Source organism: Rhinoraja longicauda, chromosome 21, assembly GCF_053455715.1.
Source record: "Rhinoraja longicauda isolate Sanriku21f chromosome 21, sRhiLon1.1, whole genome shotgun sequence".
In the NCBI taxonomy this organism is placed as follows: Eukaryota; Metazoa; Chordata; class Chondrichthyes; order Rajiformes; family Arhynchobatidae; genus Rhinoraja; species Rhinoraja longicauda.
Window position 1 is genome coordinate 33996892 of NC_135973.1, and position 14263 is coordinate 34011154.

The 14263-nt window shown below is 44.7% G+C and overlaps 1 protein-coding gene across 2 annotated transcripts in view; it reads right to left on the reverse strand.

Annotated features, from left to right (window-relative positions):
* Nucleotides 1–14263, reverse strand: part of shisa9a (shisa family member 9a) — a 307558-nt gene that overhangs the window by 107007 nt on the left and 186288 nt on the right. The window contains exon 3 of one of the 2 annotated variants that reach the window (XM_078418301.1): nt 1835–1885. The exons of the other annotated variant lie outside the window; for it this stretch is intronic. Coding sequence (XP_078274427.1) covers nt 1835–1885 — 51 coding nt within the window. The remainder of the gene's footprint in view (nt 1–1834; nt 1886–14263) is intronic. 2 annotated transcript variants of the gene reach the window in all.

Here is a 14263-nt window from a genome sequence, read left to right on the forward strand (position 1 = left end):
ACTGCTAACATATCCTTTTTTACAGAAGGATACCATGCACAGTACTCCATGGCTGTGATGTATAGCTGGAGGCTACCAAGTCAAGAGAGACAAGAGGCAAGAATGTTTTATTGTCATATGGCCCAGACAGAAAATGAAATTCTCACTTGCAGCAACACACCAGAATATGTAAACATAGTACTCAGTAAACAATATAAAAAGCAGAAAAAAGTTGTTTTTTTTTTTAATAAAAAAAAAAAAATATATATATATATATAGATATATAGTTATTCATTCACAAAATGCTGGAGTAACTCAGCAGGTCAGGCAGCATCTCAGGAGAGAAGGAATGGGTGACAAACGTCACCCATTCCTTCTCTCCTGAGATGCTGCCTGACCTGCTGAGTTACTCCAGCATTTTGTGAATAAATACCTTCGATTTGTACCAGCATCTGCAGTTATTTTCTTACACTATAGTTATTCACTTCGCCTGTCAGTGGTCATAATGTTTTGGCTGATCGGTGTATATAGACTATATAGATAGATAGATATAGATACACACACACACACACACACACACACACACACACACACATCACATACATATATACAAACAATAATAGTGCTATAAGTCAAGACCAATGCCATAAAATCTATGTAGTTCCGAGCTTATTTGGAGGTTGTAGTGTTCAATAGCCAGATGGCCATAGGAAGCCCCCTCGGTTCCTGTACCAGGTGCCTACATCTAATGGTATGATGTTGCATCGTCTGTCATAGGTGTGGTGTGACAGTCCCATCATCTATGTACAACCCAGAGGCAAACCTACCCCAAAGAGGACTTTCTTGCTGAAGGAGTGATATGCAGCTTTGGCAGTTCTGTCGAAGCTGCTCATGCCACTCTGCTTGTAATGTGATTTATGTGTGATTACTAGCTGCAGGGTTCCTGGTGCAATACATTGCCTGTCATGTATATGGGCGGCACGGTGGCTCAGCAGTAGAGTTGCTGCTTTACAGCGAATGCAGCGCCGGAGACTCAGGTTCGCTCCTGACTACGGGTGCTGCACTGTAAGGAGTTTGTACGTTCTCCCCGTGACCTGCGTGGGTTTTCTCCGAGATCTTCGGTTTCCTCCCACACTCCAAAGACGTACAGGTATGTAGGTTAATTGGCTGGGTAAATGTAAAAAATTGTCCCTAGTGGGTGTAGGATAGTGTTAATGTATGGGGATCGCTGGGCGGCACGGACTTGGAGGGCCGAAAAGGCCTGTTTCCGGCTGTATATATATGATATGATATGATATGATATGATATGATATGATATGATATGATATGATATGATATGATATGATATGATATGATATGATATGATATGATATGCATGTTACAATTGCAACTCCTGTGCTCTGAACTTCACTCTACACGTAATGAGAGTTATAATCCCCACAGTTTTTCGGACTTGTATTTGGAGGAGAACGATACATCAGAATCAGCAGACAATCTACATGGCAGCAATGGTGTTATGATATCATTCCTTCTATATTCTTTGGACAGTTCAATGATCCAGGCTAGAAGTTTAATCAATTGGCATGTTAATGAATGGTGCTATTAAACTTTAATTAGTGAAATTAATGCTTTACCTAAAATGTATTGCTTTTAAAAAGATATTGATTAAACATTTAGATGCTGCTTTTGCTAAGGTATGGAGTCATTCAGTGAGATTAACAATACATAAACCATATAAAACAAATGATACCAATTATTCACCATTGAGATTGCTGGTAGAGTATGTTAAACGGTTTTAACTGTGTAAATAATTATACTTGGGTCAGGTTTGAAGGTCTAAATTGAAAATGATTACCCAAATCTGCTGCCACCGTTGCAAATGGGAAATTCTGCAGATGCAGATAATCTGAAATAAAACAGAAAATACTTAAATGCTCATAACAAAAACAGGAAATATTAGCAGACCAGGCAACATCTGTGGGAAGAGAAACAGAGTTAACGTTTGTATTTGGAGCAGAATGAAAGATCAGATCCAGCAGATGAAGAAATTGTCTCGACCCGATACGTCACCCATTCCTTCTCTCCTGAGATGCTGCCTGTCCCGCTGAGTTACTCCAGCTTTTTGTGTCCATCTTTGGGGCATATAGTTAAATACTCCATTCCAATGACACTACTTTGAGGAAACACCTGGAGAGTTCTCACTGCTGTCCGATCAATAGTCGCCTCTCAATCAGCAGTACCGACATTTGTCATTTTGCTCTCCATGAGTTACTCCAGCTTTTTGTGTCTATCTAACGTTTCAGATCCCAGTCTTTCCATCCCAGATCTGCTGAGTGCTTCCTGTGATTATTTTCTTAAATATTCAAAGGTCAGGTCACACCAGTGGAAGAAGGAATGGAGTTCATATTTCAGGCCCATGTCATTTCATTGAAGGGTTAACTCTGTTCTTCTCGCCAACAATGTTGCCTGTCTTGCAGAACATTCCCAACATTTTCTGTTTAATTTCCTCTGGCACGTTTCTGCCTATTAAAGTTTCATCATTGTACAACAACGTGACAATAAACCGAACTGAAACTGAATTGAATCTGAACTGAACTGAAACTTTCTGCATTCTGGTTAATGGGCAAGAGTCTTCATTAAATATTAAGCTCTTTATTCCGAGCATTTAAAAGACAGGCTCCTGCAAAACATAGATGAACAGACGGCATTGCAAACCATGCACGAAGCTTCCTGGGCCCCTGGATAGAGTGCACCAATATAGATTTTTCATCCATCATTTTTGTACTGTGTATCCTCATATAACTGGGAACTTTCCAAACATAAAGTGGGATTTCCACAATTTTTTTTTTTGGTTTCGTTTAGAGATACACCGTGGAAAAGGGCCCTTCAGCCCACTGAGTCTGTACCGACCAGCAATCCCCCACACACTAACACTATCCTACACGCACTCGGGACAATTTTTACATTTTATACCAAGCCAATTAACCTACAAACCCGTACGTCTTTGTAGTGTGGGAAGAAACAGAAGATCTCGGAGAAAACCCACGCAGGTCATGGGGAGAACGTACAAACCCCGTACAGACAGCATCCGTTGTCAGGATCGAACCCGGGTCACCGGCGCTGTAAGGCAGCAACTCTACCTCTGCTCCCCAAAATGTCTGTAAATTAGCATGACCCCAGAGTTCTTTCATCGCAAGCCACGCCTGCACATCCAAGAGCACACTGCAAAAATGCCTACTTTTAAACCCGCAGCCTGAGGACTGAAAGGTCCCATGGTCAGCTGAACACTAAGGTTCCCAAGGCTTACAATCTGTATCTATATCCCATCTATATCTCTTGTTTCTATTTCCCCCCCGACTCTCAGTCTGAAGAAGGGTCTCCACCCAAAACGTCACCCATTCCTTCTCTCCAGAGATGCTGCCTGTCCCGCTGAGTTACTCCAGCATTTTTTTGTCTACCTTCGGTTTAAACCAGCACCTGCAGTTCCTTCCTGCGCCTTACAATTGTACAGCAGGGAAACAGATACTTTGCCCCAACACACCTATGCTGACCAAATTGCCGGTCTGAGCTAGTCCCACTTATCCGCATTTGGCCCATATCCCTGTGAACCTTTGCTACCCATGTGCCCGACTAAATGTCTTTAAATTGCTTTCTGCAACTTTACTCCATGAAAATTGACACTGGTCGTACAGACCAGTTGTATTTCACTGGCTGTCATCCTGAAGCCATAGAAGGTACTATATTGATCGAAGTCTTCCTCTTAGGATATATGAGTTCAAAGTCTGACAGGCAAACGCTGGATGAAGGACACCAAACATGACTTCCCCGTTCACGCCTTTCCCAAGCTCCCTCCAGTAATCCAATCACTGGTAAATCAAACAAATTCAGAACGCTAACCTGTTTTCCAGTGACTGCAAGCAGTTAACAGCTGCCACTCACTCAAATGGAGCCAATGGATCCTTCTCCACAGGCCCAGCCATCATCGGGATTCCCTTTATACAATTAAACCTCTGGGATGCTCCACAAGGATGTGTTCTCACCTGCTGACTATATTATAGACAATAGACAATAGGTGCAGCAGGAGGCCATTCGGCCTTTCGAGCCAGCACCGTCATTCAATATGATCATGGCTGATCATTCTCAATCAGTACCCCGTTCCTGCCTTCTCCCCATACCCCCTGACTCTGCTATCCTTAAGAGCTCTATCCAGCTCTCTCTTGAATGCATTCAGAGAATTGGCCTCCACTGCCTTCTGAGGCAGAGAATTCCACCGATTCCTTATACCCTCACGACTGTGCGGCCATGTTTGCAGATGGCACCACTGTCATGGGCCAAATCTCCAACAATGATGAGACTTAGTACAGGCAGGAGATAGATAGCTTAGTGGTGTCATGACAACTACCTCTCCCTGAAGATAGGCACAAAATGCTGAAGTAACTCAGCGCAAATTGGAGGAACAGCACCTCATATTTTGCTTGAATAAATTACACCCCAGTGGTATGAATATTGACCTCTAACTTCAAGTAAACCTTGCTTTCCCTCTCTCTCCACACTTCCCCCTGCCTAGTTCTCCAACCAGTCTGACTGTCCCCTTGACCTGCATCCCCTTTGATGTCTTGTTTTCACACCTAACAGACCTTATCACCGTGTCTCCATCTCCCCTGACTCTCAGGCTGAAGCAGGATCTTGACCCAAAGCATCACCCATTCTTTCTCTCCAGAGATGCTACCTGTCCCACTGAGTTACTCCAGCATTTTGTGTCTATCGTTGTTGTAAACCAGCATCTGCAGTTCCTTCCCATACATCCTCTCCTTGAATGCCAGCAAGATGAAGGAGCTAATTATTGACTTCAGAGAGCGTAGTGGAGTACACACCCCAATCAATGGCGTAGAGTCCCCACCATTGACTCCATCTAGACTTGCCACTGCCGTGGCTAAGCAGCCAGCATAATCCAGGCCATTTTTCACCCCAGTCACTCCCTCTTCTTCCTTCTCTCATCGGGCCAATGATATAAAAGCTTGAAAGCATGTGCGACCAAACGCAGGAACAGCTTCTACCCCTCTGGTGTCAGCCTTCTGAACATCCCTCCCATACGCTAGGATGTAGTCCCAATCTTCCTACCTACCCAATTGTGAGCACTTCACTTTTTCTCTAGAACAGTAATGCTACAATACTGAAAAATGATATTCTACAAACTGGCATTTTTCCTTTGCTCTGCCTGTAAACCTGTGCAGGGCTTGATTGTATTCATGTATAAGAATATTTGATTAATTGGATAACATACAAACAAAAGCTTTCCACTGTACACAAAACATTAATAGACCAGTATCGATACCAATATATTGAAAATGGACAATTCAAAGTTCACAGCTCAAGAAGCAAGCACAGATTATATATTCATCTCTAATTCTATGCACACATGGCTCATAAGTGGCATTTTCCCCTCAAAAAATTTCAACCCATATTACGTTCAAAACTAATAAATCATGTAATACCAAATCAGTTAAATTTAAAGGTAGACACAAAATGCTGGAGTAACTCAGCGGGTCAGGCAGCAACTCAGGAGAAACGGATTGGGTGACGTTTCCGGTCGAGACCCGAAACGTCACCCACTCCTTCTCCCCCGAGATGCTGCCTGATCCACTGAGTTACTCCAGCATTTTGTGTCTACCTTTGATTTAAACCAGCATCTGCATTTTTTTTCTCCCTACAGTTAAATTTAAAGGTGGCTTTCAAGTTTTCAAAAGTGCTTAAGACATTATCTTTATTTATCTTGTGATGTGCATGGCTATTTTACCAAATCATAAAGTTTCAAATTTTATATATTTTTATATTTTCCAGCTTACCAAGCCACCCACACACAATTATACTCAATATAAATCATTACCATTCTCCCTTACATTATATTTATAAATCACTTGAAACTGTCATTTGCAACACAATTCACAGCGAAGGAGGGCAGTAGAAAACAAGTAAAACTAGAATCTGAAACAAAACCAGAAATGCTGGGAACAAATCAGCCAGTCAAGCAGCATCCATGTTGGAAACCAGTTATTATTTCAGGAGGGCTAAACATGTGAACAGAAAAGACCCAAAAAAATCCATTGCAGACAAATCGCAGCTGATTCTTCTGAAGAGCTGTTCCAGTTGCCTACGTGCATAAACACCAATTCTCCAATACAAATTCAATAAGTCTGTCATAGACACAAAATGCTGGAGTGACTGAGAGGGACGGGCAGGAATGGGTAATGTTATGGGTCGAGACCCTTCTTCAGACTGCTTTGGCTTTAAGACACCGAAGATTCATAAAAAGCATTGTCAACATGCTTGAATAAAATCATGAGAGGAATATATCGGGTGGATGCACAGAATCTCTTGCCCAGGGTAGAGGAATCGAGGACCAGAGGGCATAGGTTCAAGGTGAAGGGGAAAAGATTTAATAGGAATCTGAGGGATAACCTTTTCACACAAAGGGTGGTGGGTGTATGGAACAAGCTGCCAGAGGAGGTAGTTGAGGCTGGGACTATCCCATCGTTTAAGAAACAGTTAGACAGGTACACGGATAGGACAGGTTTGGAGGGATATGGACCAAGCGCAGGTAGGTAGGACTGGCGTAGGTGGGACATGCTGGCCAGTGTGGTGTGAGCAATTGGGCCGAAGGACCTGTTTCCACACTGTATCACTCTGTGACTCTATGACTCTGTAACATCTTCAAGTTTCCTGAAGTCTCAAGATTAATCTTTCAACCATTCACGCAGTTTCTTGAAAAAGCTTGGGCTGGGAGAAAGAGGATGGAGCTTGCCTGAAAGTTGGCAAGGCTGCAATGTGTTCATGGTCCAACAGGCGCAGGAAGTCAGTGCCTCGCAAGGACTAACGTGCTGGCTAACCCAAAGCCACATGCGCGTGGGTAGAAGTGTCTGAGTGAATGGGAGGACAAGGCCTTGTGGTGAACCACATCTCCCGTCTAAAGCTATTCACCAAAAGTGAATACTCCAATTTTGGTGGGTGGGATGTTTGAAAATACAGCAGTGCCTCTTGACGCACTATCATGCCATAGTCTCTGCCACATACCAAGCTTCCAATATTACACTTGTATGTTGCATTGACCTTCATCAATGAGACCTGCCACAATCCTAGTTCTCATCAAGGAGGGAAGCAGGGGTTCAGTAATATCTGATGTCAGTGCTGTTACAAAAGGAGTGGGAAGAGCTTTCTACTTCAGTGTTTAAGCGTCGTGGATAATGTGAAAATGGAAAGGAACGATGTTAACATTACAACAGTGGCAGAGCAGAACAAATATTTCCCAGGCAGCACGGTGGCACAGCGGTAGAGTTGCTGCCTTACAGCGCTGGAGACCCAAGTAGGATCCTGACTGCGGGTGCTGTCTGTATGGAGTTTGTACGTTCTCCCCGTGACCGCATGGGTTTTCTCCCAGATCATCAGTTTCCTCCCACACTCCAAAGACTTACAGGTTTGTAGGATAATTGGCCTGGTATAAGTATAAATTGTCCCTAGGATAGTGTTAATGGGTCAAACCCGGTGGGCCGAAGGGCCTGTTTCCACGCTCTATCTCTAAACTAAGCCAAAACTGAACCCAAAGGAGCAGCTGGGTCTGCAAACTCCAGAGGAGCAAGGTTCAAGATGACATAAAGCAGCAGCAATAGCGATGCTTAGCTCAAAGTCCCATCGTGACACCTCATCTAGAATTAGATTTATCATCCCAATTCAATTGAAATGACAAAGAATATTAAGCTTGAAGATTTAGTGCACTAAGAATGTTCCGTAAAAGATACAGTCCAGCAACATTGTTCATCCTGAAGATAGACACAGAATGCCGGATTAACTCAGCGGGTCAGGCAGCATCTCCGGAGAGAAGGAGTGGGTGACATTCCGGGTCGAGACCCTTCTTCAGACTGTTCTTCAGACAGAAACGTCCCCCATTCCTTCTCTCCAGAGATGCTGCCTGTCCCGCTGCGTTACTCCAGCATTTTGTGTCTACCTTCAGCAGACTGCTTCAGCTGTAGCTACTTTAACTACATTCTGTGTTGGCCAGTTATCGCATCGCGCTCCCCAGTAAATGTGAGCTCTGGGATTAACCAAACTAGAACCTACACATTTTCCTTACAATTCTCAAAATTCCCGACAACACAGATTCCAGCTCTAGTGTGACTGGGTATATTTTGGTGTGCAACAACAAAGATTATTGAACAATAAAAATCATTTTCAGTGTTCAGGTGAACTGTGATCACATCATCTTCAGCCCGGTGAGGCCAAGTATTTTACAATCTGTAATGCTGCAGGATTTCTTTCCTAATGAATGGTTAACAGTTAAATCAGCATTGCAAAGTTATGTATCAAGCCTGCAAGAGAAATGTCTGCTTAAAAGATGCCAGACTGTACTGTTGGATCTTAATCAGTAATATTACTCCGTTGACACGATCAAATGTGACATTTGTTCTTTTGTTCTCTATAGTTTTTGAAGCACTAATTTATTTCCTCTTCTTTCAAATGTACAGGCAGAAGTTGAACAGCATGAACAATGTGTAGGAAGGAACTTCGGATGCTAGTTTAAACCGAAGATAGACACCAAATGCTTGAGTAACTCAGCGGGACAGGCAGCATCTCTGGAGAGAAGGAATGGGTGACGTTTCGGGACAAGACCCTTTCTCAGACCCTTCTTTGGGTCTTGACCCAAAACGTCACCCATTCCTTTTCTCCAGAGACCCAACAAAGTGTCTGAGGAAGGGTCAATTCACCTACATGCCTGTACGTCTTTGGAGTGTGGGAGGAAACCGAAGATCTCAGAGAAATTCCACACGGTCACGGGGAGAACGTACAAACTCCGCACAGATGGCACCAGTAGTCGGGATGGAACCCGGGTCTCCAGCGCTGTAAGGCAGCAACTCTACCGCTGCGCTACCATGGCCTAATTCTCTTCAAGGCCTGATAATCAGTTCCCTATTTGCTTTATTGCTAAATGTCGTCTTCTAGACAGTCCATAGCACCCCAAATGCAGACTTTAAATGATCACACAGGAGCTCTGGCACTGTCCGCTGCTTTTCCCTCCAGAGGTCTAAATCTAGTCAGGATATCCAAAAGATATTGCAGCCTTTCCGCTGACTGGTTAGCAAGCAACAAAAGCTTTTCACTGTACCTCGGCACACATGACAATAAACCATATTGAACTGAACTTCTCTTCTTAAGAAATAGGTTCAAGGTGAAGGGGAAAAGATTTAATAGGAATCCGAGGGGTAACTTTTTCACACAAAGGGTGGTGGGTGTATGGAACAAGCTGCCAGAGGAGGTAGTCGAGGCAGGGTCTATCCCATCGTTTAAGAAACAGTTGGACAGGTACATCGATTGCACAGGTTGGGAGGGTTATGGACCAAGCACAGGCAAGTGGGACTAGGGTAGCTGGGATATTGTTGGCCGGTGTGGGTGAGTTGGGCCGAAGGGCCTGTTTTCACACTGTATCACTCTATGACCCTATGACTCTAAAATATAAGACAAATCTATCCGACTTAAATCCAACTTAATCTCCTCAGAAGTAGTGAAATATCAGTTCAGCTACTTGGCCATTATCATCTCACTTACACTAACCTTTGGCCTTTTAAGCTTGCTCTTGGTGGTCACCCTGTGTCACCCTGATTGGTCGAGAAGAGGAATAAGCTTTCCCAAACAGGATAGGCAGTCGTCAGTATCAAACTAACAGGTCATTAGAGGTTCGGTCCAGATCCTATCAACACCAGTCAAGTCAGATATAGAGTGAGACTGAAGGCTATTAGGACCAATTGATCATTCAGCCATCCAACCTGATATGGTTTTCCCTCATCAATGACTGGTCACAGACAGACATCAAGAATCAGCGGGCATAGGTTTAAGGTGAAGGGCATAGGTTTAAGGTGAAGGGGTGAATATTTATAGGAATTTGAGGGGTAACCTTGTCAAACAAGGTGGTGGGTGTATGGAACGATCTGCCGGAGGAGGTAGTTGAGGCAGGGACTATCGCAATGTTCTAGAAACATTTAGACAGGCACATGGATAGGACAGGTTTGGAGGGATATGGGCCAAACGCAGGCGAGTGGGACTAGTGTAGATGAGACATTGTTAGCCGGTGTGGGCAAGTCGGGCCGAAGGGCCTGTTCCTACACTATCACTCTATGACTCTCTGATAGCAGGCTGAGTAACTCAGCGGGACAGGCAGCATCTCTACGGAGGAGGAATGGGTGATGTTTCGTGTCTGAAGAAGGGTCTCGACCTGAAACGTCACCCATTCCTTCTCTCCAGAGGCGCTGCCTGTCCCGCTGAGTTACTCCAGCATTTTTGTACCTACAGTATCTTCAGTGTAAACCAGCGTCTGCAGTTCCTTCTTACACATGTTAGATTTAGACTTGCAATGCGTTCAGTCCCAGGAAAATCTACCCAAAAATCTCCTCCACATTGTCAAACAAAACTATTTTATATTACAATAGACAGGATTGAATATAATGCCAACATCAGTATAATAATCAGCACTTGAAATGTAAACAGCATTTAGCCAACAGCTGACTGCTGTGGAACATCTACAATTTGCATCACACATGTGGAAGGGGACTTTGTGCTGTACCCTATACAGCCCTATATCTTTTGTGTTTATCTGATGTCTGCTTTGTCCTGCCCTCTGTACCCAACGGAATAAACTAACTGCACAAATAATCGGTGATACCTTTTTCATTTCGAGCTGAAGATTTATTTTGAAGCTAGATTGTTGTTTTATAAGTTCTGATAAGAAGCTATCAACTGAAACATTCCTTAAGGCCTGTCCCACTTAGGCGATTTTTAGGCGACTGCCGGCGACTGTCATAATCGTAGCAGGTCGCCGAAAAACCGGTGACTGGACCCCCCCCCCCCCCCCACGACAATGTCTACGACAAACTACAACAACCTACCACCTAGTCGACGTCAAGCTACGGCAAGCAACCGACAACCGGCGACCCAATCGTCGCGAGTAGGACGTCCACCTACGACCGCTCCTACGACAACCTATGACCACACAGGCAACAACCTACGACAACCGAAGTCAACCTACGTCCGCCCGCGACAAGCTACGGCAAGCTACGACCCTGTCGGCGACAACTGAAGCCAACTGAAGACAATTCACGTCATTTTGGCCTCTGGTTTTGATGCCGGTACCTGTCGCCGGTTGACGTAGGTAGTTGTCAATGGAATTCACCAAAGTCAGCACCAGCGACAACCTACGTCACCTGGCGACAACCTACGACAGCGCCCAAGTCAGGAGACGTCAAGCTACGATCATTGGTGTCAAACCCACTGCCACCGAAAAAAATGTCAACATTCTGAATATCCAGCGGCAACCAGAAAGAGGGTACGACTCTTTGGAGACTGAGGAGACGACTCACGACCGTACAGGCGACACCCCGGCAACCGTATGACAATAGACAATAGACAATAGACAATAGGTGCAGGAGTAGGCCATTCAGCCCTTCGAGCCAGCACCGCCATTCAATGCGATCATGACTGATCACTCTCAATCAGTTCCTGCCTTCTCCCCATACCCCCTCACTCCGCTATCCTTAAGAGCTCTATCCAGCTCTCTCTTGAAAGCATCCAACGAACTGGCCTCCACTGCCTTCTGAGGCAGAGAATTCCACACCTTCACCACTCTCTGACTGAAAAAGTTCTTCCTCATCTCCGTTCTAAATGGCCTACCCCTTATTCTTAAACTGTGGCCCCTTGTTCTGGACTCCCCCAACATTGGGAACATGTTTCCTGCCTCTAATGTGTCCAATCCCCTAATTATCTTATATGTTTCAATAAGATCCCCTCTCATCCTTCTAAATTCCAGTGTATACAAGCCCAATCGCTCCAGCCTTTCAACATACGACAGTCCCGCCATTCCTGGAATTAACCTAGTGAACCTACGCTGCACGCCCTCCATAGCAAGAATATCCTTCCTCAAATTTGGAGACCAAAACTGCACACAGTACTCCAGGTGCGGTCTCACCAGGGCCCGGTACAACTGTAGAAGGACCTCTTTGCTCCTATACTCAACTCCTCTTGTTACGAAGGCCAACATTCCATTGGCTTTCTTCACTGCCTGCTGTACCTGCATGCTTCCTTTCATTGACTGATGCACTAGGACACCCAGATCTCGTTGAACTCCCCCTCCTCCTAACTTGACACCATTCAGATAATAATCTGCCTTTCTATTCTTACTTCCAAAGTGAATAACCTCACACTTATCTACATTAAACTGCATCTGCCATGTATCCGCCCACTCACACAACCTGTCCAAGTCACCCTGCAGCCTTATTGCATCTTCCTCACAATTCACACTACCCCCCAGCTTAGTATCATCTGCAAATTTGCTAATGGTACTTTTGATCCCTTCGTCTAAGTCATTAATGTATATTGTAAATAGCTGGGGTCCCAGCACCGAACCTTGCGGTACCCCACTGGTCACTGCCTCCCATTCCGAAAGGGACCCATTTATCCCCACTCTTCGCTTTCTGTCTGTCAACCAATTTTCTATCCATGTCAGTACCCTACCCCCAATACCATGTGCCCTAATTTTGCCCACTAATCTCCTATGTGGGACCTTTTCGAAGGCTTTCTGAAAGTCGAGGTACACCACATCCACTGACTCTCCCCTGTCAATTTTCCTAGTTACATCCTCAAAAAATTCCAGTGGATTAGTCAAGCATGATTTCCCCTTCGTAAATCCATGCTGACTCGGAATGATCCCGTTACTGCTATCCAAATGCTCAGCAATTTCGTCTTTTATAATTGACTCCAGCATCTTCCCCACCACTGATGTCAGACTAACTGGTCTATAATTACCCGTTAGGTTAATTATAGTCACCTAAACAACTGCCTAAGTGGAACAGGGGCTTTACTCTCCTGCCCTTCTAATCCTCCCCCATTCTCTCTCTCTCTCCCTCCAGAGGGGAGGGGGGAAAGGGGGAAGGGGGGAGAGGGGAGGGGAGGGGTAGAAGGGTGGAGGGAGGGGAGGGGGGGGGGAGGGAGGGGAAGGTGGGGAGGGAGAGGGGAGAGCGGAGCGGGGCGGGGGAGAGGAGAGGGTGCTGCACCAATGCAGGGGAGGCTTGGGCCCAACAGGTCCACTTGGTCTTGTACAAGTTATTGCTGGTGTGGTGTGGTGTCAATGTGGCTCCCACTTGACTTTTAAATGCTCTCGGTCCAAATCAATAAATGCAGATAATGAATATAAAAAAACACAGAAAGAGGAGTGTAAGCTCATATAAGCTGAACGATGACCAAGTTACAGCAGAATATATGGGAATGACATTAATAATCAATGGAAGTATAATGGTTTGCAAACAGCAGATTGGTAGCATTCCATTGCACCCTAAGGCAGATTATTCAGCTCCAGTTGCTTGTTGCTGTATATCAAACATTACTAACTTTTCACAGGATGTAATATTGATTTTTATTTCTGCACAATAAAATAAATCTATTCTTACGAGCTTAATCAGGCAACATCAACTCCATGTTATTGTTGGGGAAAGTAACTAATGAATCCCACACATTCACACCACATTATTTTAACAGAGACACTTAATTATTTCCTTTACATCGTAAGGTCTGAACAATTGATTTTCATCCTTAAATTACCTGCCACCCATTTTGGAACAAATTATTTTTGGACAATTAAAGTCTGAAGCTAATATTAAATTACATTTTTCACACTCACGATGATAAAGATTTGGGCACTGAATTCCTTGTTTGAAGAACTGCAAGGGCATTTGCCTTATTCATGTGTCTAACAAATATATTACATGCAGATGTTCAATATATGTTTCTCCAGTTCTGTTTCTTCTACACCATACTGCTTGCTGTAAGCCTGGTGTTTACATAACCATTGGATGGTGAGCAAGCTTGCTTCTAAAGTAGACTTGTAGCCCACTCCCTAGTTCCAGATGGGGCAGCCCAACCTCCAGCTCTGCAACCACCAACATATACATCAGCTCTCTATGTCGAGCAATTCCATCTAGCTCAACATCTATACTAGTGTGCCAACTATCTCACTCCCAAATAAGGGACAAAGGGTGACAGCGCCGCCCTGCGCTCCACGTGACCTCACCCAGCCAGCGGCCACGTGCTCCCGCTCCATCAATGACGACTGCCCGGGCCAGGAAGCGGGTTGCTATGCAACCTCCATTAGGCGGCGCCTGGGCCTGCACTGTCCAGGACTACAGCGGCCCCTGGGCTACAGTGTCCAGGCCTACAGTGTCCGGGCCTACAGTGTCTGGGCCTACAGTGTCCG